This window comes from Prosopis cineraria, unplaced genomic scaffold, assembly GCF_029017545.1.
Source record: "Prosopis cineraria cultivar Desert tree isolate PC_DT_omini unplaced genomic scaffold, ASM2901754v1 PC14, whole genome shotgun sequence".
NCBI lineage: Eukaryota > Viridiplantae > Streptophyta > Magnoliopsida > Fabales > Fabaceae > Prosopis > Prosopis cineraria.
This window is the reverse complement of record NW_026555345.1, coordinates 22,781,881-22,805,532: the sequence shown is the minus strand read 5'-3', so window position 1 is coordinate 22,805,532 and position 23,652 is coordinate 22,781,881. Positions and strand designations below refer to the sequence as shown.

Below are 23,652 nucleotides of genomic sequence, written 5' to 3'. Positions count from 1 at the left end.
TTGAGTATTTAAATGTAGATACCTCTCTCTCAACATTTATTTAAATCTTGGGTCATCACTTTATGTGTGACTAATCCCTTTTGCCAGAAATAATTAGGGTTATGCAAAAGTGTAGTTGTCCTGTCTAACCTAGTTTAACTTAAACAAATTCAATCTAGTAAAAAAAAAAAAAGTGATCCTTCTCAAATTAGATCGGACAAGAGACTAAGCTCTCAAATCACTTGATCTAATTTAATTCTATAAAATTATTTTAATATACTTTAAATTATTTTTAATATATTTAAATAGTTTGGAGTTTGAAAGCAGCATTTGCTCCATTCATATATCACTCTTTTATTTGATATAATTTTAATTTAGCTTGTTGCTAAATTGTTATTGTAATATAGATTAGATATGTTGATAAAGTTTATTAAATATTGCTGTTGTTGAAGTTATGAGTTTGAATTATTTAAATTGTAACTGAAATATTTGATATAAGTATTTATTATCTTAATTAAATTTATTAGGTTAAAATGTATTGTTGACTTTCATAGAAAAAGAAGGGGTGAAAAAAGCTAAGTATTGGATTGTCAGCCTGTCAAGATCGATCTCTCATTTTATGAACTAAGTTTGATTTTATTAATATTCAAGATATAATTAATATTTAGACCTAATCATGGATTACCTAACTCAACTCTTTTCATGAAAGAGATTAAATTTTAGATTGAACCAAAAACCACTCTTATCAAATCATTTGTGCAGTCCTAACAATCCCATTAGTTTGGTAAGGCCTCTAATGTGATTTCATACTCTTTTTCATTCAAAAATATCGTAACAAATATTAAATATATCATATTTCGATTATCATATAATGCATCAAATGCATGATATAAATTCTGGCAAAAAAAAAAGCACAATATAAAGGTTATAAAGAAAATTTATTATATATCAAACTTGGCAAAATCCAAGTCACCATGTATTACCAGTCGTGGTGTATGTGGTATAATCTCGTGACCTTGCAGTGAATTGAGAAGAGAGACTTTCGGTCGCGGTGGTTTCCTTCTGCTTAGGGATTCAGTGAATTTCTAATTGTGATTCAGAGACCGAAGTAATACGAGCTGAAGACGAAGTGGTATCAGAAGGAGCTTCTCCCACTGAAGGGTGGCTCACAGAGAGGCCTCTCTTTCATTGGAATAAATCCGATAGACGAAGAAGAAGAACAAGTATAATGTCATATGCGGGATTTGGGAAGGAATCAGGGCCTTCAGTGCCACCCAAATCACAACCAGTCTTTGGCCATACTAACCCTTTTCTCCGTCCGCCATCTTCTTCTCTCGCAACTCTAGCTGCTCCTTATGCCACTTCGCCGTCACCTCCCAGAGCCAGGTATTTCGTTCATTTGATTTCTTTTCCTTCTCTGCCTGAAATGTTTAAAATCGTTTCATTTTGGGATTTGACTGATTTCCCGCAGTTTGTGGGAGAACCCAGTAAACATATAGAATCTTTTGAATTATTGAAAGATGTTAGGCGGTGAAATAGAGTTTTTGCACGTTGAAGAGGACCACAGTAGGGAATTTGAGGATTTCATTAAGTGATTCCTCGTTTAAATAGTGACATTATGTCAACTACCCTAATTTCATTTTACTTCAAGAGATTGTAAATCGGCGAACGGGACTGGTATAGGGACCAGTCAATTTTCCATGTTGCAAGCATTTTATAAGTTCATGTCTATGCATCAACTAGTATATGATCAGGTGTTTTTCTTTAGTGTTTGCTATATTTTCTGAAAGAACCATTCTTTTTTCCTTCTTTGGACGGGATATTCTTAAAGTGGATATAATTTGTCACTAAAGATTGCGTTGTTGATACTTGATAGATGATGGTACGTACTGTCTTTAATATCCATGGTGTTCTTCTGTCTTCAGTGTTGGGCAGAATGTATTTTATGGACATTTGGGTGCCCCTGCTCCTGAAAATCTCGCAACAATTACAACACTTGCTGCCTCGCGGGATTCCACCTCTGGTATCACAGCCAGAGTTTCGAGATCTCAAAACCCAGAAAAAATCAGATCTCTTCCCTTACCATATGCCGGCAATGATGCATCCAAGTACCCTGGTCAAACTGTTTTGAGAAGGTGCGATCATTTTATCTTTAATACCATTATTTTTCTCTATATTATCCTTAATTTAAATCTGAACTCTGGTTGTCACTTGTGTAGTCTGACGGGCTATTCCTTAAGTATGGGAAGGGAAAGGAAATGCGGATGTCGTGCCCTCATTTAAAATAAGAAACACAGACAAGTACTGTTGATTAAAGTAATTGATGTTATATATATATATATATCGTATATCTTGTTTTTAATGCAATAGAAAGGGTTTCCATTTCCCTCCCTATACTAAACAGGCCCTGAAAATATGCTAATCCAGTTTTTAAAATACCAAAGCTTCTGCACTATTGCCTGCATACTAGTAACCATGCTTATCACTTCACAATTTCTTGAATTCAATTCTATGTTATATATATTTGACTAAATGAAGTGGTTCATGGTTCAAGGTAAGCGGGCTTGGTTGCCTGATCCTTTTCGGTAATCCTGACATATGGAAAATCTTACAGTGTGTGTATGAATAAATACATCATACATGCTAAAAGAAAACATCACTAATGTAGTTTATTATCCGTTGAGGTCTGTTGTCTGTATGCGTATTTTCTGTACATTTTGGTGTGCATGGTATTATGGGGATCAGAGATTCTCTGTCATATTGTCTTCCAGAAAGACATTGTGTTTCTATATTCTTCTGCTCGTATCCTTTTAGTTATACGCTCTTATGTTTACCAAACATGACTTTGGCTAATGACTTTGTCTCTTTTTCCTTTCTAATTTATCTGAGGCCTTAACTTGTGCTTTACTGCTCAGCAGCCCCTCAAAATTTCTTGCTGATGACCGTAATCAGTTACTTCATCTGAAATCGCAATCACCTCCTTTAGTACCTGTAAATTATCAGTCTGTTCAGAGTTTTCAGCCTTCTATTGCTGTTCAACGGTAAGTTTTAGGTTTTTCTCTTTCATCTCCTCTCTTTCACTGTATCTTTGGTTGTCTCTGTGTGTATATTTATATAATTTAATATTGAAACCTGGTCTTGTATTTTGGCATTCTCAATGTGCGGTAAATTGTCAAAACACACTTCTGCAAAATTTTGCCAGGGCTTCATGGGCATTTATTCTGTACAGTGGAATGCTCTCGCTTTCAATAGTTTGTTGAATACTTGTCTTGTCATTATTGCTCCTGTTGAAATATGGCATGCCCTGTTCAATACTATGGTTGCATGATCTAGGATAGACTTTCAGTTGAGGATTATTGAAATCTTCCTTTGAGTGAAAGAAAGGGAGAGAAGAGAGGCATGGATGGGATTAATGATAAGCTTTTTTGGGTTCCTTGTGTGTCTATTCGTTTTAATAAATCTAGATTAATAGGGGGATTAGGTAGTATGAGATGCCTCAGTCCCATATCAATTTGGGTAGTGTGGGATGCTTTAGTGTGGTACTTAAGGATAATCCATCGCTACACTTAATAATGTTTGTTTAAAGGCGGATTCTCCATGGCTCCTGGGCTCATATAATAAGTGAAGAGTAATATATAAACACAAGGCAAACTCACTCATGATGATATGCTAATATCTGTCCCACCCATCACTTTATTGTAGCCCTGCTTCATGAGCAGAAGATTATAGAAGCTTCAGTTTGCTGCAAATAAAAAAAAAAAATCCAAAATTAGACACCAAGAAACTTTCACCATGATTTAGAAACTTCATCAGCTAGCAATTCCTCTGACAATGTTTACCTCTCCAAAAAAACTTTGAAAAATTCATGAACATGCTTACATTACGTGGTCCCCTGACATGCTCCTAGCTGCTCTACTTGATCATGTTGTCTAACTTTTTGTGGGGCTCTTATAAGCTTTCAATTTACTTCCCTTGAGCAGTCCTCTTAGCCTATGATAACAGGTTACAGGGAAAGACAAAACGTCGAAGAATTAGACGTTTATTTTTGTTTTAGAATATTGGAGTTTATTATTGTCTTGGAGTCATATGGTTATCACTTAAGGTCATTAGATAAGTAATAGGGAATGTTGAAAACAGCAATAACTTTGCATTATTGCCTCATATGGTGCATTGAATGATAGATTCAGTAAAAAGCTGGATTATTTTAGAAGACAGGATGAATATTAGAATCAGTTTCTTTGGCTGCCTATATGGTCTACTAGTCACAGCTCTTTTATCAATGACTCCTTTTCATGGTTTAAGATGATATCTGGGTTTTATATTCTTTGTGAATTGTCTTACTGAACTATAAAAGGAAAAGGGGGGAACCCTTATTTCAGGCTCTTGTCATTATAGAAGAATGAATTGCACCAGCATTTGAGGAGGGGCGTTGCGCTAAATTGGTCTAAAGATAGTCCTATATATTATTGACTAATCGTTGTCTCAAGCCATGCTCATGCAGTTCATGTTTTTCCATTTATTTGATGAACTTATGTAGGTTTCCTGCCATTTGCAGGTTTGCTTGCTTGGATAATGCTTTCTTAGTGCCTCTGCTGTCTTAAAAGTGTGCATGTTCTTTTCCTGAAGTTGTTCTTGTCATGGATGTAGGCCAGCTGTAGCTTCTAGTACATTGGGTAACCAGGTCAGTTTATCAGGCGGTTGTACCAGCTCATCAGAACATCAGGTCCAATCCTTGGTTTCACCCCAGGTTGTTTCTCATAATCCTCAGGGTTTTGTGGGAGAACTTAATGGTGCTCAAGTCTCAAAAAGAATGAGGTCCCCGCCTTTGCCATTAGTCAAATCTAATGAAGTTTTGCAGGATAATAATACTGATGTTCAGCAAGATTTGACGAGGTAAATTACATGAATTTTTGTGATCCTACATGGTTATTATATGTAATGTACTTGCATAAGTTGTCAGAGTTCTAGATGTATCTTAGTTATGTTGAGTCATGACGCCAGTGAATTTGATCCTTAATCTAGGTTCCCTATAGCAGTATGGAGTCCTAAAGAATATTCACAGACCTATAAATTTCAAGGAAGCGTTTAATTATATATGCATCCAAAGATTTGAACAATAAATTTAAAATTATTTAAGGTGCTTTGATGAGGTTTGGTTATATGTTGGGGTGCTTTCAATTTTTATAGGTCTTCCATTGAAATGGACTTGTTTTTTGCCATGGTCGTTTGGGCTCAAAGAGGAAGCATGAGGACATTTTTTGAGTTAAAAAACTCCTTGGCAGATATGGTTTTAATGTGGCCACTATCTATCAATGAAGACTCTATTGGCCTCATTAAGAGTTACAGATGGATCATAAAGGCCCTGAAATGCTATGTAAATCAAGATAATGTGCAAGTGAGAACTTATACACAGGAACATTGTGGATACTTTACTAGAACTATTAAGCTTATGAGAGTTGGTGTTTAAGGGAAAATTAAAAAATGAGCTTTCTTGATTTGAAATACTTGCTAGCAAACACTATTATTTATATCTCACTTGCAAAGAATAAAACAGTATATACTCATAAATAAGCCTGTTCGGTGGTTTCCTTTGCAGATCTTTGTCTCCTCCTAAGTTGCGAAATGCGTCTAGTATTCTAAGGAGTGCCCCTGACGTTCAAGTCTATAAAAGGTCTTCACCACCTACTGCTGTTTCCGAAGCCCCATTAAACAGGTCCATTAGTTCCTCTACCCCTAAAAGAACAAGATCACCTCCTCGATTATCTTCAACTGATAAAACTCTTGAAGGAAAAATCATTTCCTCAAATGACAATTCTGAACGGTAATTTATTAGGTACGCTAGTGCCATTGTTTGTCAATTATGGAGGTTCCTAGTCTTCAAATTATGTCTTTATGCACTTCTTTCTTTGTTTTTTTTTTTAGTGAAATGTTAGCCAAGGCAAAGCGTTTAGCTCGGTTCAAGGTGGATCTAAGCAAATCTGAGCAGAATGATTCTAATATTGCAGACAGGAAGGCTTCTGCAAGTAGAAATGAACAGTCTCTGTTGGAGCAAAAATATGTCGACGGCCATTCTACACAATCAACGGTCAACTTTACCAATGGCCTTGCTTTTTCTGATTCTGACGGCCTTAAGACATCCAATATAATTATTGGCTTATGTCCAGATATGTGTCCTGGTATATTTTTCACGTTTTAAATATATGAGAAAATTTGTTTGAACTGTTATTTTTGGGTTCTATCTCATATTCCAAGTCTCTAAATGAAACAAATTTTGTGCAGTTAGATTCTTTTCTAAATTCATTGTCAGAAGGATCATATTGGAGAGAGTTCCTAGTTCATTTAGGTTTTGTAGAAATTTGAAGCCAATAAATGTATTATTTTTTGGGGAGAAGAAATAAATGTTTATTTTATTTTTTATTTGTTCATTTTTCAGAGTCAGAGAGGGCAGAGCGTGAAAGGAAAGGGGATCTTGATCAGTATGAACGCTTGGATGGGGATAGAAATGTAACCAGCAGAGTTCTTGCAGTTAAGAAGGTAATTATCATGTTACTGTTGTTTATTTGAAGCATTATTGCTCTTTTTTGAGAACTTGTTATAAAATATTCATTAATGAGGTGAAATATGGCAGTATAATAGGACAGCAGAGAGGGAAGCAAACTTGATTCGGCCAATGCCTGTTCTTCAGGAGACAATTGATTACCTGCTCAATTTGCTAGATCAGCGGTATGATGAAAGGTTTCTTGGCATGTACAACTTTCTGTGGGACCGGATGAGGGCAATTAGGATGGACCTGAGGATGCAGCACATTTTCAATCAAGGGGCTATTACTATGTTGGAACAAATGGTGCTTTCTTGTTTGAATAATATTAATGCCATTTTGTTACACACATGGCCATATTGATCTTTGGTTCTAGTGGCAATTAATTCATTTATTATATATTAGGTTGCAGTTTAAAGATCATGGATTCAATATCGATTAGACATACTGCTTAGTAGTAACGGAAGAATTCATTCGTATCTTGTAAAAAGGCCAATCAAATTATAGATGGATTTTGTGGGAGATGCTAGTTGTGGACAATGAAATTACTTGTTTATTATCAATCTAAGCTCTTTATTCTAAATTATGCTTATTTATGTTTGATTGCACTTCAAATTTGGTTCCTGATCCAGAGTTTGACTTTTATTTCCATCTTGGCTCTGTACAGTTTTTATGTTTCTGGGGTTTCATAGATTGTTCCTGAATCTCAATTTGTTGCACCAATTCTGGACCTTGTATTATTTTCTTCTAACATGTGAAAATCTTGTATTGGCCTGAAAAAGTGCAAATCTTGGTCTTTCTCTGAATTATGATAAAGTTTTTTGTTTTGATGCAGTCTTGCTTGGGGTGTTTATGCGTTTTTAGCATTTATTGAAATTTCTTTCCTTCTTGGATTTCAATAGCATCATTAAGATAACGTCTGCCACAAAAGGCATTCAATTATTGGAAATTCTGTTAGCTTTATCAAGAAAATGGATCTGCTAGGTGATATATGCAAAGCTGTATATCTGATTTTAAATATTAATGAAGCTGGTGATTGCTCTGATTTCAGATAAGATTACACATAATTGCAATGCATGAATTATGTGAATTCACAAAAGGGGAGGGCTTTTCCGAAGGATTTGATGCTCACCTCAACATTGAACAGATGAACAAAACCTCAGTAGAATTGTTTCAGATGTATGATGATCATAGAAAGAAGGGAATAAACGTGCCCACGGAAAAGGAGTTTCGAGGCTATTATGCTCTTCTTAAATTGGACAAGCATCCTGGTTATAAAGTAAGTGATCTATTTAGGAAATCATCTTTAAGATTTCATTTGTAATAATTAGATTGGTGAAAACACGCTTGTTCTCTAGGTTGAACCTGCAGAGCTCTCTCTTGACCTTGCCAAGATGACTCCTGAGACAAGGCAGACTCCTGAAGTTCTGTTTGCCCGCAAAGTAGCAAGGTTGTAATTTCCGCCAAAGTTAATTTTCTTGATCTTTCGCTGTTCCACTCTGATCATTCTCTTTCCCCCTCCTCCCTTTGCCTATGCAGAGCTTGCCGAACAGGTAATTTTATTGCCTTCTTTCGGCTTGCTAGAAAGGCAAGCTATCTTCAAGCCTGTCTAATGCATGCTCACTTTGCAAAGGTATGGATCATTGTTACTTTTAAATTTGTGTTTAATGAACTGCTCAATGTGTATTCACGGGGTTCCAAAAAAGAAAAAAACTATGAATTCATCCTTGTAAAGCCCAGGGGTAATATTTGTACACCGTGCATGCACTTACCAAACTTTAGTCAGTGGATGAATATGTACATGTGCTAATTGATTGAAGGCAAACTGGCGCATTTTCTTTTTCCAGGATGAATATGTTTTATTTGCTCCACAAAATCAATCACTTGATGCATGAAAAACAAACCATAATCAAGCAAAAAAAAAAAAATTGAAAGCATGAGATTCTCCCCAGTTAAGCTTATTGAATTCACTTTGTGCATTGTTTAAATTACCATGATTCAGTTGTATCTTATGGTAAATCACACTAATTTTTTCTATATGCTCTGTCATCTTTGCCAGTTACGTACCCAGGCACTTGCTTCTTTACATGCTGGTTTGCAAAATAACCAAGGCCTCCCTGTTTCACATGTTGCTAACTGGCTTGCTATGGAGGTACTTTTCTTGGTTTGACTTGGGCAAATGCTTTTACTCTTTTATTTCATCTTGTCTTGAGGAGGGTGGAAGGGTTTCTTAACATCCTCTTACACGTGGCTTTGTCATCAAACTTAGGATGAGGACATAGAAGGCCTGCTAGAATATCATGGATTCTTGGTCAAAGCATTTGAAGAACCATATATGGTGAAGGAAGGCCCATTTCTCAATATTGATAATGATTATCCCACCAAGTGTTCCAAACTTGTCCACAAGAAAAGGTCAAAAATGATAATAGAAGATGTTGCACCCTCAGATCAATTTGTATCACCACCTGTTGAGACTACAAATGAGATTCAGATACACAAGAAATACAAGAATGAGCAACAATCTGTCCAAGAAGTTAGCTCAGTTGAGAAGGTTGATGAAGAAATGCCCGACTCTGTAGCTATTTTGTCCCCAAAGGATGGTAGATCTGGATGGAAATTTAAGGAAATGCCAATTGCTTTTCAACGTAGTGAAACTGATCATAATGTTACTATGCCTTTTGCATCACCAATTGGCTTCTTTCATCATGGCATACCTGAACCACAACCAACCAGATCTGTACTTTCTAAGCGTATTAACTCAGATTCTATGTTTACAAGCTCTCCTAAGAGAAACTTGCATTCAGAGCTGGATGGAAGGCTCTTTGAGAGTATGCCAAAACCTTCTCCATCAGAAAGTTCGAAAGGATTTGATTTTCATATCCCTGTGGCTGATCCTTTGCCCCCAAGTGCATCTCAAGATGAGTCTCTACTTGTTGACCAAGTAAATGAAGATGAAATTGATCAAGCTGAAGAAATTGATGATCAAGATGAAGAAATTGCTGCAGCTAAGCTCAAGCTATTCTTAAGGTTTCCTAGCCTGGTTTTATTACCGTTTTTTTTTTTTTATTTTACTTAGCTTGCATTTGTTATTTTTATTACTTGTCTGAAGTCAATATGTTTTAGCAAAAGTATCATTCTTTTTTGTCTGCCCTGTCAGATTATGGAGGAGACGGGTATCAAAGTTGAGGATGTTACGTGAACAAAGGCAATTTGCGGCAAATGCTGCGCTGGACTCATTGTCACTGGGCCCACCAATTCAACATTACGTAGATGTAAGATTGCTGAGCGTGAATTTAATATCCAATTTCACTTTGCACTTTCTTTTTTCCTTAGCTGTAGGGTTAATGGGAGTTTCCTTGCGGGGATGATTATGCTTTAGTGACCTCTTTTCATAGCACTTCTTCCCGCCTCTTTATTTTTGGCCCAATTTGTGTTTGCGTATATGTATAACTTTTTCATAAATATCAAACCTATATCAATCCTTAACTTAGGATATGTATTGACTTCTCCATTATATTTTTTACCCTCTTTGTAGCAACCAATCAACCTTGACAAGTTTGACATTGATAAAGCCCTGAGAGAGAGATATGAAAAGCAGGAAAAATCATGGGCAAGACTTAATCTTTCAGAAATGGTTGGTGATGTCCTAAGCAGAAGAAACTCAGGTGTTAAATGTTTGTGCTGGAAAATTATTCTTTGTTCTCAGACGGATGGTGGACATAAAATGAGTGCAGCTGGGTCGTGGTTGATCTCAAAGCTCATGCCTTCCAGTGATGAGGATATGGTTATTTCATCTCCTGGTCTAACAATATGGAAGAAATGGGTTCCTGGTCAATGTGGAACTGATCCTACTTGCTGCTTCTCTGTAATTAGGGATACATCTTTTGGTGGTGCAGATGAAACCGTATCTGGGGCAAGTGCAGTTTTATTTCTTGTATCTGAGGGCATCCCATGGAAGTCTCAAAGAGTTCAACTCCATAATCTTCTCATGTCAATTCCTACTGGTGCTCACTTACCCCTCCTGATCTTATGTGGTTCATATGATAAAGGATATTCTCCTGTTATAATTAGTGAATTGGGCCTTCATGATATTGATAAATCCCGAATCAGTAGCTTTCTGCTTGTCTTCCTTATTGAGAATCAGCAGATGGAACACTTGGATGGATTTTTCAGTGACAGACGATTGAGAGAGGGGCTGGAGTGGCTGGCAGGAGAATCATCCTTGCAGCCAGCCCTACAGTATGTGAAAGTGCGAGAACTTGTTCACACCCACCTCAGTTCCTTGTTTAGGGTGCTGGATAGCACCGATAATTCAAGGTTGGGTCCTAATGACTGTATCTTAGTATTCAATGAAGCTTTAGATCGCTCATTACAGGATATTGTCGCTGCTGCCAATGAAAATCCTGCTGGTTGGCCATGTCCTGAGATTGGTGTACTTGACCAGTCTAGTGATGAGGATAGATTGCTGAAAAGTTACTTGCCACCATCAGGTTGGAGCTCACTTCCAAAACTGGAACAAATTATTAGAGCTTTCCAAGATTGTAAGCTTCCCCGGTTTCCTGATGATTTATCCTGGTTGGCCCTTGGTTCTAAATCTAAACACGAGATTGAGAATGACAAATTAAGGCTTGAAGGTAGCTTGATTCAGTACCTGACTGATATTAGTAAGATGATGGGAGTCCCATTGGCAACAAAAGAGGCACATGTCATGCTGCAATCATGTGCTAGACTCAAGCTTTGTGGCTCAAGCTACCATATAGTTCCCCAGTGGACCATGATCTTTTATCGAATCTTCAATTGGCGATTAATGAGTTTATCCAGTGGCGAGGTCTCTTTTGCTTACATCTCAGAACGGACTCGCGTTTCTCTTCCAAGTTCAGATCTGGATGTGAACTTTGAAGCAAATTTACCTTCATATTATCACTGTGCATCTTTGGATGAGATAATTGAAATTGGTTGTGACTCTCCTATCCACACCAAGAGTCAACCAAGGCTACTTCAACTTCCACAGAAGGACACAGATAATGTGATGAATGAAAATGTTAGTCCAGGTGTTTTGATGGAGTCTGTAAGAAACTCTACCGTAGATTATCTGCCTAGCGTCAATAACACAGTTTTCTCACATGGATTAGACAATGCTAGAGGTGTAGTTCTGACAAATGGCAAAGCAAACAGAGAAGCTCACAAGTTAAGCAGACTATTGGAGCAATGCAATTTGCTGCAGAATGTCATAGATGAGAAGCTGTCTCTGTACTTCTGATCTGCTTAATGATTTTATTATGCTTGTATTGTATATTACTCTCAACCAATATATGGAGAAAATTGTATCTTGAGATGAAAAAGGGGAGAGGGTGAGAATATATGCTAACCCAAAGCGTGTTTTTTAGGCAATTTTGTACAGCAAATGAGAATGTCTTGTGTGTTGTTTATCTACCTTCCTGTTTGTCTCATGTACAAAATGCAAGTTCATACAAATGATCCTCTTTTTCTTGATTACCATGAACCTAAATTGAGATTAAAGCGTGCTGCTACTGAAAAAAGTATTCAGTGAGAGTCGTTATTAAATTATATTTGCAATTCATTTAATGCTTTGAGATCCTAATAACTAATTCCATATAAATTGTTGGCAACTGACCTATATATTGATATCCAATTTCTATGCTTATCTGGCTTTTATTTATTTTTTATTTACAAATTTTTTTCCCGTATTTTGCATTTACATTCTATTCCTATAAATTATAGCATGCTTTGTTAACGAAATCCAAAATAAGCTACAGTATTTACAAGTTGCAAAAAGTGGAGCTTTTTATAATGTTTTAGATATATTGACTTATTTACTACGGCGTTTCAGTTCCACACGGATTAATTAAAAAGGGTTTAAATTTAGATGATTAGCTTCTTGATTACGCAACTCGTTCCAATTTTATTCCAAGATTTTTTTTCAATCCCATTTGACAAGTTAAGAGACTTTATTTATTGCCACCACTCAACCATTCAATGTTTTGGTCCGTTAGAAGTTACTACAAGGCGTGAAGAATCAAGTAGAGAGATTAGGAAAATATCCAACAAGTCTTCGATTCAAAACTTGATTCCTTCCCTTCACCAGCCCAAGAAAAAAATAACAATCTGGCATTAAGTACATCGATTTTGATCTTGCAATGCAATTAAAATAGCAGATATTTTTCTGATTCATACACCGGACCCCACATCTGCATGTGAGAGAACGATGATATTGCTTTGGATGCTGAGAAGCAGATTTGCCGACCCAGTTTGCCATCTTGTGAGTTTCTGACTTTCTTCAGAGTTTGTAGGAACTTGCCAATGCTAGTCACCAACCAATGTGTTGCACAAGTTCCTTTTTTCCCAGAAAATTTCTAAACTATTTCTACATTGTTTGTCATCAAGTTTTCCAATGAAAACATAGCAAGTAAATTTTATTACAGCTCAGCATCATCACATGAATCATTCTTTTTTTTTTTTTTCAAAAGAAGACTTGGTTTGATATTTTCATTGCAGAGCTTGATATGCAACATTTCAAATACTTAACCTTGGTCTGACCCTTGTTCATTATCCCAAATCCCATTTAGATTTCCTTCTGATGTCAAAATCTGTAGGGGCAAAGAGCCACCCTGGAAACAGGCTTTGTGTGCTTCTGATGTGGCTCAGTAATCTGAATTAGAAGAAGAATATTGACCATTGACCAGTTCAGTTTTCTAAATCCCAATGTGGGAAATCTTCCGCAGCCTGAGACATGCTCATCAAAACAGGAACCTTCAGCTTCCTAACAGAAAATAAGGTTATGATTATTTTTACTTTGGTAAAAGGCAATAAATATATTGAATTAACACTGAAGCTTACAAAAGGGAGGCCATTCATGTAAACTTTTTGGAGATGAATGGCCCACATTAGAAGTAGAAATCAAAATATTAAGCAAGTAGAAATAATCCAGTGCAAGACCTTCCCGGTGGCAGCTGTGTGATACCCACATTCATGCCAATGGAAGAATCAAGCCACCATTTGAAACTTACAACATGACTCATGTAGTGCCCAGTAAATATAATACAAAGGACTAAAACAGAATGAAGAAGAAACCTACCACTTGGGAGAAATTACAACAAAACTTGATGAAGCTTCCATAAAGCCTCTCTTCAATCACTGTAAATGGAAAATTAAGGAATTATTGTTGGGGAGATTATAATCAACTATCCCTAAGTCACGTATTAAACTGATTAAGTTTTGAATTGAAATCGTCACACTGACACCTGCCAAATGGGTTATCAGAAGACAATTAAAAAAAAAAAAAGAAATAATAATAACAGAGGAGAGAAAAAGCACCAACCTAGTCAACTGGTCTTTGACATGATGGAGATGGGACAATAATAGCTGGGCTTCTCATTGAGACTACGTTCTGACCAGATTGTTGATCAGAGAGCTCACTCCTCACAGAACAATAAACATCTGATGAAGTGGTAGCAGATATTTCAGAAGTTCCTCTCCTTGCCCGCATTGCAGTATTAACACTAATATTATCTAGTCCAACTCCAGATGTACCTCCCTAAATGATCAAAACAAATGTTAGATAATCGGGTCAACAAAGATCCCATGAAATGAAAAAAATTAAACCTCCCATTGCAAGCTTTTGGGTTTTGCATATTTTCACTCATGAAGGAAAAAGTCTTAGATACAAAAATATCATTGCACATTGCCATACTTTTACATATTATTTGTAATTTCTTGCAGCAGGTACAGATTCCAATATGGCAGTCACTATCAAACAAAATTGGCCACATCATCATTCATACATCTATCAATCATCAATAAATGATACGTGCATAAAAATCATCATACCAACAAAAGACCAGCAGACAAGAACTGCCCACGAGAATGTTCACAATAAATGTAATTTTCTTACCACCTAATTTTTCTTAGGTGGTTAAAAATATTAATGGGCATTCAAGACTCATTTAACATCTTCATAAAAACCTATAAGTAAAAATAAAAACATTAAAATCAAAAGAGGCCCATAAATTGTTCAAGTAATCCATACATTAGATAGGCCTTTGATCTGAACAATGATGATTGTTATATCATCTGTTCGGTTTTCATGATCCAACCATAGTTTATATGCCTCTCCAGCAATGGCAGCACATGCTTCACCAGGATCTGTATAGCTTGCTGCCTACATTATTGGAGTATCAGAATTTATCAAGAGAAATTATAAAGGATGTTACGACACACTTAGTATTTCAACGATGAACTTTATGTCATGGCTACAGGCCAGGTTCCACTCATCAGTTAAGCACAATTTGAATTAACAGTATTAAATAAACACAATAAAAATATTATATAAGCTTTACTGGCATAAACATGGTCTAAAGAAAAGCACACTTCTTTGGCTAGACACTTCAGGAGGTGCTTGTGTAGATGAGAATAATTCTGTCAAAAAATATTATTACACATCTGACACCCAAGTGTCATGCATTTTCGCAGGCACTTGATAAAATAAATAACCTAAAATCAGCTTAGAGGAGAATTATTCATGCTTATGATATATTAAGGTAAAAGCCAAAACCACTAATAAGTGCTTATTGGAGCGTACAAGCTCTGATAACCTGCTAATAAGTCCATCCGAATGTAGGCTTTGTAGCAAATCCAGTGGTAAAAATGGGGGAAGAAATGGTCGTGCACAGAATATTTTTGAAAAGAAAAGGTTCAAAATGGAATATGCACCACTAGTGACGCTGAACGAGAAACCTAAAAAGTGGCCCAAAACAATTAATTTGGGAAGATATATACAGCAATTACATTTGCAATTCTCCTGGAGCAGGCAGTAGTTCTTAAAGATAGGCAAGTAAAAATAATTTGTTGTACCATTGAACCATATAAGCAAAACAGCATTCAGATAACAGATTATGAATCAAGGTTTTCAATTAACAAATGTCACAAGATTTCCCCAGAAAGTAGATGACTGGACAAGTTAAATTCAACTATTCAACTAATCAAAATTGGTCAACCAGTGAAAATACTATCTTGACACAAATACTTGGTAACCTGAAAATATTGAAAGGACCACAAAAAGAACTAATGCAGAAAATAAATCGCATGTAGTACCATGTTAACAACAGTTTGGCTTGATAGGAACTCAAATATGCCATCACTTGCCACAATAAAGAAAAGATGATTAGGTGTAAGCGGAACGACCGACACTTCAGGAGTGGCGATGACACCAATCGTCTCTGCCAAACTATCCCCTAAACTCCTTGTAAATGCAGTTCCAGGATACATCCCATTTGGAACCCACAACCTTGGAGGATCACTTCCCTGACTCTCTTCATCACCCCATGTTTGGACATCCGGATCCTTAAGCCCTTCCACCTGATCAACGCTTAACACCCTTGCACCACAAAGTTTCACTCTCTCATATTCATCTCTCCTAAACGGAGTCTGATCAGACGATAAGTCCTGAGCAACGATACAATTCCCATCCTTTACTGCCAGCACTGCTCTGGAATCACCAACATTAGCAACATAAAGTGTGTCTCCGACAACAAGCACCGTAATTGCAGTAGTGCCGCTCATAGAATCATCAATCTCACTGTTGTGTAATTGGTAATTTGTTGCCAAGAATGCTGAATTATAAGCTTTAACGGGGTCCTCCGACAATGCAGGGTCGTTTGATAACGTTTCTATCAACCTATCCCTAACAAAATTCGAACATTGGCTACCACATTGACCATGCCCATCATAGACACCGAAAAAATGAATGTTTGGGTTACCTTGAACCTGCGTCCTAATACAGAAAGTGTCTTGGTTTTCTTTATCAGGTGAATCAGGGTAGTATCCTCGCTGTGTGAGAAACGAGTATTCCAAAACGTAGTTGTGGGAAGGAACAGGAGCAAACTTCAATGAACTCTGAGTAAGTTTGTGTTTCCTTTGGCGACGGCGCGGCCCAAGTCCTCGGCAGCTGACAGCACCACCACACTCCGGCGAAGAAATGTAGCCGCGACAACACTTGCAATAGACACAACCCATGTTTCAAAGATAAGCTCGAACGAGACCAGTAATCCCCCACCTAAGGCTTACAACATTGGTGGCTCGTACATACATAAGCAATCCTGGGCGAGAAGAACAGGGCAGGCGTTTCTGAAACTCAGCATTCTTAGAAACATGAACAAACCCTAGACCCTAAATTCAGGAAAAAATTCCGATCGTGAGAAGGAAGTTATGCTATGGCAACAGATTGAGATAAACAAGGAATTGTTTGAAAAACTACGGAGAAAGCAAACACCAGACGAAGCTAATCACTCAAGGATCAGAAAACCCTAAAGTGACCCCCACCAATCCAGAAAAGAAAAGGACCTTTCGCATTAAGAAAGGTGAAGGTGGGGCAATCCAAAAAGCAGAAAAAGAGGAACCGTACTTTTGCGTGGAGGCAGAGACAAACAAGAGTCGGGAAGAGAGGGAATCAAAGGAAGATGAGATTTTTTTTGCTAAAAGAGAAGGATAGAGAGAGAGATTGAGCGTGAGCATGCGCATGGACGGGTGGGTTTGTCTCAGAAGGAAGAGATGACAAACCACGGGCCAAGGAAACACCCACCCCCAAAAAACAAAAACTTGCAACGCAGAGCAGTGGGCAAAGGGAAGGGAAAGGTATACAGAGCAAATCAGCGAATGGAAAAAGTCATTTTGTTTTTTTCTTCCGAAAAGACCAGAAAAAGACAAGCACAATTTTCAAATGTAAGGCGACAAAGTAATTAATTAATTGGTGATCCACTAATAATAGCAATCAGGTTTGCTTGGAGCATTTTAATGGCATCTCGTGGCCAAATATTCTTGTTGGGTTTTACACTGTGGACCGACCTTGCAAAATTGCAAGGGGAAGTTGACATAAAATCTCTCGTGGAAAATTATTTAGAGGAATCAAGACTAATTTAAGAACTAAAGGCATATTAGACATATCATTTTGAATGCCGAGATTATCATCTTGCACTCCAAACTTATCATCTTGTACTCCTAACCTATCATCTTATATTTCAAGATTGTCATCTTCATCTTACATACTAAACCTATCACTTGAAACTCCAAGCTAATAATTTTGCACTTCAGGTGTATTACTCTGCATATCAAGCCTATGAAGTTACATGTTAACTTTCAAAAATAACATGTAATTTACATGCTTATTGTTTAAACAATCCATTGTTAATGTTATTATTTTTTCACAAACCATCATCGTTTTCAAGATAATAAATTGTATTTTCATGAAATTTTCATGTTTATAGTGTGCAAAGTAATAAGTTTAGTGTACAAGGTGATAGGCTCATTGTGTAAGGTCGTATTTCCTTGAGGTGCAAAGTGATAGATTTGGTGTGTAATATGATAGGCCTAGCGTGCATTTGATTCTTAAATTGGTCTTGATGCCTCAAAACAATTTCTCTTTCAAGAAAGGATTTTATGGCAATTTTTCCAAATTACAATATAGGCAAATAGGCTAATCTAATGCTCCTTCCGTCTCAGATTATAAAATATTCTTAAAAGAGATTAGGCATTACAAAATATAAAATATTTTGATAAAAATAAAGTTTCAATAATTATACTTTTTAATAGTGCCCTTCTTATTATATTATCTTTTTAATATTATTTCATAAATAAAATATCAAATGAAGGGTATTTTTAGAGGCTTACAATTTTTCTTTGAAAAAATAAGGGTATAAAACCTATTTAATAAACTTTATTAGTATGTATGATTTTATCTAAAAATATCTTATAAATTGTGATAGAGAAAGTAACATATAATTTTTTTAAAAAAAATAAAAAATTGCAAGTTCAATCCTGTTTATAATTTTATGTCATTAGTCTTAGATTTTTTAAATTGAAAATTGAAACAGTAGCATGCACACAAGTGCCTTTTTTTTCCTTACAAGTTTTTATTTACAAGTCTTGGACATTATAGACTAATCCTTCTCATAATAATAATAAAGTTGCGTCGTATGCATCTACTTGCAATTTTTATAAATATATTCATGACTTTAATATTGATATATTGATACTGAACACCCTCATGACTTTACCACTCTTAATGACTAGTAGGATATGAAAAAAAAAAAAAAAAAAAGACATCTACGTTGATGTAACTCATCAAATTGTAAGAGTTAATACTAACAACAACTTAGCCTAGTAAAAATATATTTGAATTTTTATTAAAAAATTATTCATATTTAATATTCAATCAAATCAAATCTCGTATCAGATTATTAAAATTAAAAAGAGACGTGTAGTAATTTAAAAAAAAAAAAAAAGCACAAGAGGCAGTCCTCGTCAAGGGAGTTGTGAAATTGATTTGATGTTATGTAATGGCCATCATGTGAGAAGATACGATGAAATGCATCAAAAGTGAAGGGCACTAGGAAGTTAGTGCTACATGGAAGAGGCTGTTCACATCACTCACCACGTGGCTCTATTAGAGAGATTTAAGATTACGTCACTCTGAGAGCAACTAATTTTAATTAAGACGTTAATGATTAAACTGGCTAGCTCGTCTTGTTCACTGGAAAAACCATTATGATCAATAAACCTCCACTCCATTAAGATGTACTCATGGTCAAACGCTTGATGAGCAAGTTTGTCGTACATACTTTTATTTTTTAATATTTTAATTTTTTTAAAATTTTTATAATTTATTATTAAAAAATAAAAGTGTAGAGATTAAAAATATTAAAAAAATACAGAAATGTATAGTAAAGTATATAAGTCAAAAGTTATGTTTTTTAAAAGAATACTTGCATACATGTATTTTTTTTTTTTTATTGAGGTCAGACAAAATTGTAAGGTGCAACGAGGCCGACATTTTTGTGTTAAAGAGATGGAGTCAACGGACATTGTGGGACAGAAGGAAGCCCACAAAGGCCCAAATCCCATTCACAATGTGAGCCCGTTTCACCTTCAAGGAAATCACTTCACAAAGCCCAATTACTTTTCTTCCCAAAATTTGTTTTTGATTTTTCTTTTCTTTTCTTTTCTTTTTCTTTTTTGACCTGAAATTCATCTGTATATTTCATTCATGCTATGATACTAAGGTAAAACCAACAATACAACAATAGCGTTCAGAAGGTGGAAAAAGTCAAAAAACCCTTCAGAAAAATAACGGCTCGGTTGTTTTTTATTTTTAAAAATAGAAAAATTTAAAGACCTGGTAAAATATTTTCGATTTAATTATTTTTAAAATTATTTTTAGTTATATTTTAAAAATAGAAAATAGAAAAAAATTTAAAATATTTTCATTTTATTTTTCTTATTTTAAAATACACTAAATTTGATTATTAAAAATATAATTATCTTAATCAATTTCTATTATAAATCACCACCATCAACTATCTATAACTATCACTATCAATCTATTTTTTAATTTTAAAATTATTTTTAAATTAATATAAGCAAATGCATTTTCATTTTTTTGTTTTAAAAATAGTTTTAAAAATTGTACTACAAAATAATTTTTAAAAACAAAAAATGAAAATAAAAACCAAACATGTCCTAAGGGTTTGCTTGGTTTCTGTTCCCATTTTTTATTTCTAAAAACTGTTTTGTAACATAATTTTTAAAATTGTTACTCTCCCCACATTCAGATGATAAAATTTCAATTATGGCATCGCATATGATAATTTATAGATTCACCTTTTAAATTGTTTTATAATTTGATATGAAGAGAGTATTAACCTTGGTAGTGACGGTTTTGAGAGGAGGCAGCAAGGGTGCAAGCCGCAATGTTACATATTTGTTTATAAATTTTGTTTATTTTTATTTAAAAAAGAATGATAAAACCAATTTTGGCCCATTCATGGATTATCTCTTGTTGACAATTAGACGTAGCCTCTCTTGTTGACAGCATAAAAACCTACCATAAAAAAAAAAAAGAAAAAAACTCATTTAATCCTATTTATAAAGTAAAGAGAAAAAATTTATTTTAATCTTATTTATAGAGCACCTTCATGATTATTATACCTATCTTTACTCTTTTATCCTTATTCAATGTTAGAGAGATTATTAAATACTAGAGTATTTTATCTTTAGAGTAGGTATTTAATAGAAATAAAGTTAAAAATTTATTAAATTTTAAAATAGAGTTAATAAAATTTAAGGTTTTTTTTTAGTTTCCGTGACAATGTTAGGAGTGATTTATGAATAAGATCAGAGGGAGTAGGGGATGCTAAACTGACCAACAACATTCAGCAATTTCTATACCTCCATGGCGACTGGAAAGTCATCAGCAAACTCTAGGGGGAACCAAAGATCTGCCTGTTTCTTTGTAAATGATGCCTTCCCTGCCTGCGCAGAATTGGAAAGGTAAGTAATTAACGTCCACGAGAATAATCTATTGAACCAGAGATAATAATTCGACTAAACAATATCCTTAATCATAATGCCATATTTAAAGTCCTTGACTAGTAGTCTAAATATGAGTCTGTGACCAAAAAATCACAAAAACGATGCCCATTTTCAACATAATAGCGTTCATTGGTGTAGAGAATATTCTTGGAAGATTTGTCTGGAGCCAATTGAAAATACGAGATTAGGAAACGTGTGCAACAACTAATCTGAAATCCCTGCATGAAAAGAAATTTAAAAGACAAAATCCACAAGCATGAACGCAGAACAGATGTGTTTTAGCCGATAATCACAAGTCTCGACATTGAATAAATGAATTTAATTAAGGTCAAATTAAACACCTGGCGTCTGTATAATTTGGAGAGTAAGACGCATATGAATTAATTCCAGTACAGTAATCAAAGAAAAACTAGGGTCCTATTTGGTTATTAGAAAGAAATAAAATTAAAAAAATTAAAAAAATTAATACAAAAATAAACTAAATCATCATTTCCCAACATGGTAAACCTGATAAAATTTATCAATATATATTACAAATATGAGAATTATCACACCTTTCAAAAATCTCATGAATCATATGATTCTCAATCCTATGAATTAAATTACTTCTCTCCCTTATGAGTTTTTACCTTTATTTTTTCAATCCATTTCATTTCATTTCTTTCTACTAACCAAATGAGATTTAAATTGACATATAGTTTATATTGAGATAAGAGATGGATGAAGAGGATTTATGACTTATTTTGTGAACACCATCACTGAAAGTAATTTAAATTAATGATGATTTGTGCTTTTAAAATGTATTTTTGAATATGCAATGACCAAAAAAAATAGTAATTATAATAATTTATAATTTTTATTGTATAAATATAATAAATTAAAAATATTTAAAAAAATGTGAAAAAAATTTAAAATAACAAAAAGTTTAAGATGTTCAATAATAAGAATAAGAAATATATAGTTTAATATTTAAAAAATTATGCAATAAATAGTTTAGCATTTATTAATATTGAACAGTTACATAATTAATGATTCAATCTATAATGTACAATCTGATCTTTAATAAATCACGAACTCTATTTACCTCTCTATCAGAAATCACGCTTAAAATTACACTTGAAATTGATGATAAAAATGCATGTTCGTCATTGTCATCATTAGTGTTAATAATATTTTTATTCTCAAAGCACCTGAAGTCATAATCAATTGCAAATTTTCTTCTAATAAAATTATGTATAACTATTGTTGCACAAACTATACGAATTTGCATCATAAATGAAAAATTAGGCATGTGTTATAAGATTGTGAATATATTTTTGTTTGCACAAACCTCGAAAGTCTTTTCAATCGTGATCATTAAATTTGAATGATAATCATTAAAAACCTTATTATTGTTTGAAAATCCGAAGAACGCATGAAATCTAAAAGGTGATACTTATGAGATCTACGAGAATTTAAATATTTACATGGCGTTGGATAGTCAGCATCCACCAAATAATATTTACCTGCCAACAAAAAATAAAAATTATAGAAAATAATTAAATATTAAAACAAATTATTTTAAATTAGATAAATTTATGAAATATAGTTTGGGATAGATGTGGAAAATTCATGTCCAGCCTTGTGAGTGTATAGTCAACTATGCAAGCATCATGTGTAGTCTCTTCCCAAGAGTAACAATTGAATAGCAAAGAAAGATTAATTTTCTAAAAGGGTATAAGAGATCTATCAAAGTGTCAAACTGCCAATGTTCTTAATCATCATAACCTAAGTTTCACCAAGAAATATTATGTACATCCTTATCAGTTTTCGCTCAATTACTATTACTAATTAATCGTTAATTACTTCTAAATTAACTAGATTACACTTTGTCCTCCCTCATTTTTCTAAAAGAAACATGGTAATTATTTTCAATGGACACCTGCACTGATAATAAAGAAAATGATTGACAGTTACTTCATAGATACATATAATATAATTAATTTGTGTTATTCCGCAAAAAAAAATTAATAAAATTGGGTTTTGGGGTTTACTTCATACATATAATATGTTGTTGTAACACGTTGCGATTTATTTTAATAAAAAAAAACAGAAAACCTTAATTTATAGACCATTCTGGCAAGTTATAGACTTCCTTGCGTGTGTGTGTGAAATTAATTGACCTCTAATACCATTCCTACTACCTGTTGTGTGTTTGAACCTTCTCAGCCAAGAAAAGCCTAATGCAGAATGACTAACAACACAAGTCAATCAAGGAAGATTGCATTAATCAGAAAGTCGTGAGTGATATACATATATATATATATATATATTTTAGTGAAAGGAAAATTGCATTAATCAAAAAGCTGTACAACCAGTCACGTTACAAGTTATAGGAGTCGCAAAAATAAACTGAGGGCTCTACATATAAATGCTAAGGCTGTGATAATTCCTAATAGTGTGTTAATTAACTATAGACATAACATGCACTAAAAGTTGTTTCTCATGAATGGTGTCAGCTGCAAAACTTCTTTAGCTCCGAGCTTCCCAAATTTTTCAAGATAGAATACTTATACCTACTTTCCAAGATAGAACACACTGTAAGGCTGTTACTAGGATTAAACAACATTTTGAAACACATTCACTTCAAATTCAGAACAAAATAAAAAGAAAGCACAGTGCAGAATGGTCCATCGGGAAACAAAAATAAGGAAGTCACCTGGTTCATCAGAACAGCAGAACGAAAAAGGCACAAAATTTGAGAGCAGAACTAG

The 23,652-nt window shown here is 34.5% G+C and overlaps 2 protein-coding genes across 5 annotated transcripts; one reads left to right on the top strand and one right to left on the bottom strand.

Annotated features, from left to right (window-relative positions):
• Positions 1 to 966: 966 nt before the first annotated feature.
• LOC129292946 (SAC3 family protein B) lies at positions 967 to 11,950 on the top strand. 2 transcript variants are annotated; one of them, XM_054930675.1, is made up of 16 exons: positions 967 to 1,365; positions 1,905 to 2,114; positions 2,898 to 3,020; positions 4,627 to 4,660; positions 4,748 to 4,872; positions 5,576 to 5,800; positions 5,902 to 6,155; positions 6,413 to 6,513; positions 6,608 to 6,823; positions 7,569 to 7,796; positions 7,876 to 7,967; positions 8,057 to 8,150; positions 8,577 to 8,669; positions 8,787 to 9,544; positions 9,675 to 9,789; positions 10,053 to 11,950. In XM_054930675.1, exons 1-16 carry the CDS (start codon positions 1,208 to 1,210, stop codon positions 11,775 to 11,777), a joined length of 4,551 nt encoding a protein of 1,516 aa, XP_054786650.1. In that variant the 5' UTR covers positions 967 to 1,207; the 3' UTR covers positions 11,778 to 11,950. The 2 variants fall into 2 exon arrangements, with proteins under 2 accessions (XP_054786650.1, XP_054786649.1); XM_054930674.1 differs by having other exon boundaries at positions 4,627 to 4,872.
• A 609-nt stretch (positions 11,951 to 12,559) lies between these two features.
• On the bottom strand, positions 12,560 to 17,152 carry LOC129293580 (probable protein phosphatase 2C 35). 3 transcript variants are annotated; one of them, XM_054931616.1, is made up of 6 exons: positions 16,938 to 17,151; positions 15,629 to 16,702; positions 14,565 to 14,696; positions 13,857 to 14,072; positions 13,614 to 13,672; positions 12,560 to 13,298 (listed from the first exon to the last, which is right to left on the bottom strand). In XM_054931616.1, exons 2-4 carry the CDS (start codon positions 16,547 to 16,549, stop codon positions 13,857 to 13,859), a joined length of 1,269 nt encoding a protein of 422 aa, XP_054787591.1. In that variant the 5' UTR covers positions 16,550 to 16,702; positions 16,938 to 17,151; the 3' UTR covers positions 12,560 to 13,298; positions 13,614 to 13,672. The 3 variants fall into 3 exon arrangements, with proteins under 3 accessions (XP_054787591.1, XP_054787592.1, XP_054787589.1); XM_054931617.1 differs by having other exon boundaries at positions 12,560 to 13,261; positions 15,629 to 17,152; XM_054931614.1 differs by having other exon boundaries at positions 15,629 to 17,151.
• Between the last annotated feature and the right edge of the window lie 6,500 nt (positions 17,153 to 23,652).

Bases quoted from the DNA above. Each gene is read 5' to 3' on its own strand.
- LOC129292946 (XM_054930674.1), top strand. From the start codon at position 1,208: ATGTCATATGCGGGATTTGGGAAGGAATCAGGGCCTTCAGTGCCACCC. The intron at 6,514-6,607 runs GTAATTATCATG...GAAATATGGCAG, and splicing joins GAGTTCTTGCAGTTAAGAAG to TATAATAGGACAGCAGAGAG. The intron at 8,151-8,576 runs GTATGGATCATT...CATCTTTGCCAG, and splicing joins TGCATGCTCACTTTGCAAAG to TTACGTACCCAGGCACTTGC.
- LOC129293580 (XM_054931617.1), bottom strand. From the start codon at position 16,549: ATGGGTTGTGTCTATTGCAAGTGTTGTCGCGGCTACATTTCTTCGCCG. The intron at 14,697-15,628 runs GTACTACATGCG...CCAATAATGTAG, and splicing joins GCCAAACTGTTGTTAACATG to GCAGCAAGCTATACAGATCC. The intron at 14,073-14,564 runs GTATGGATTACT...TTGATCATTTAG, and splicing joins AGATCAAAGGCCTATCTAAT to GGAGGTACATCTGGAGTTGG.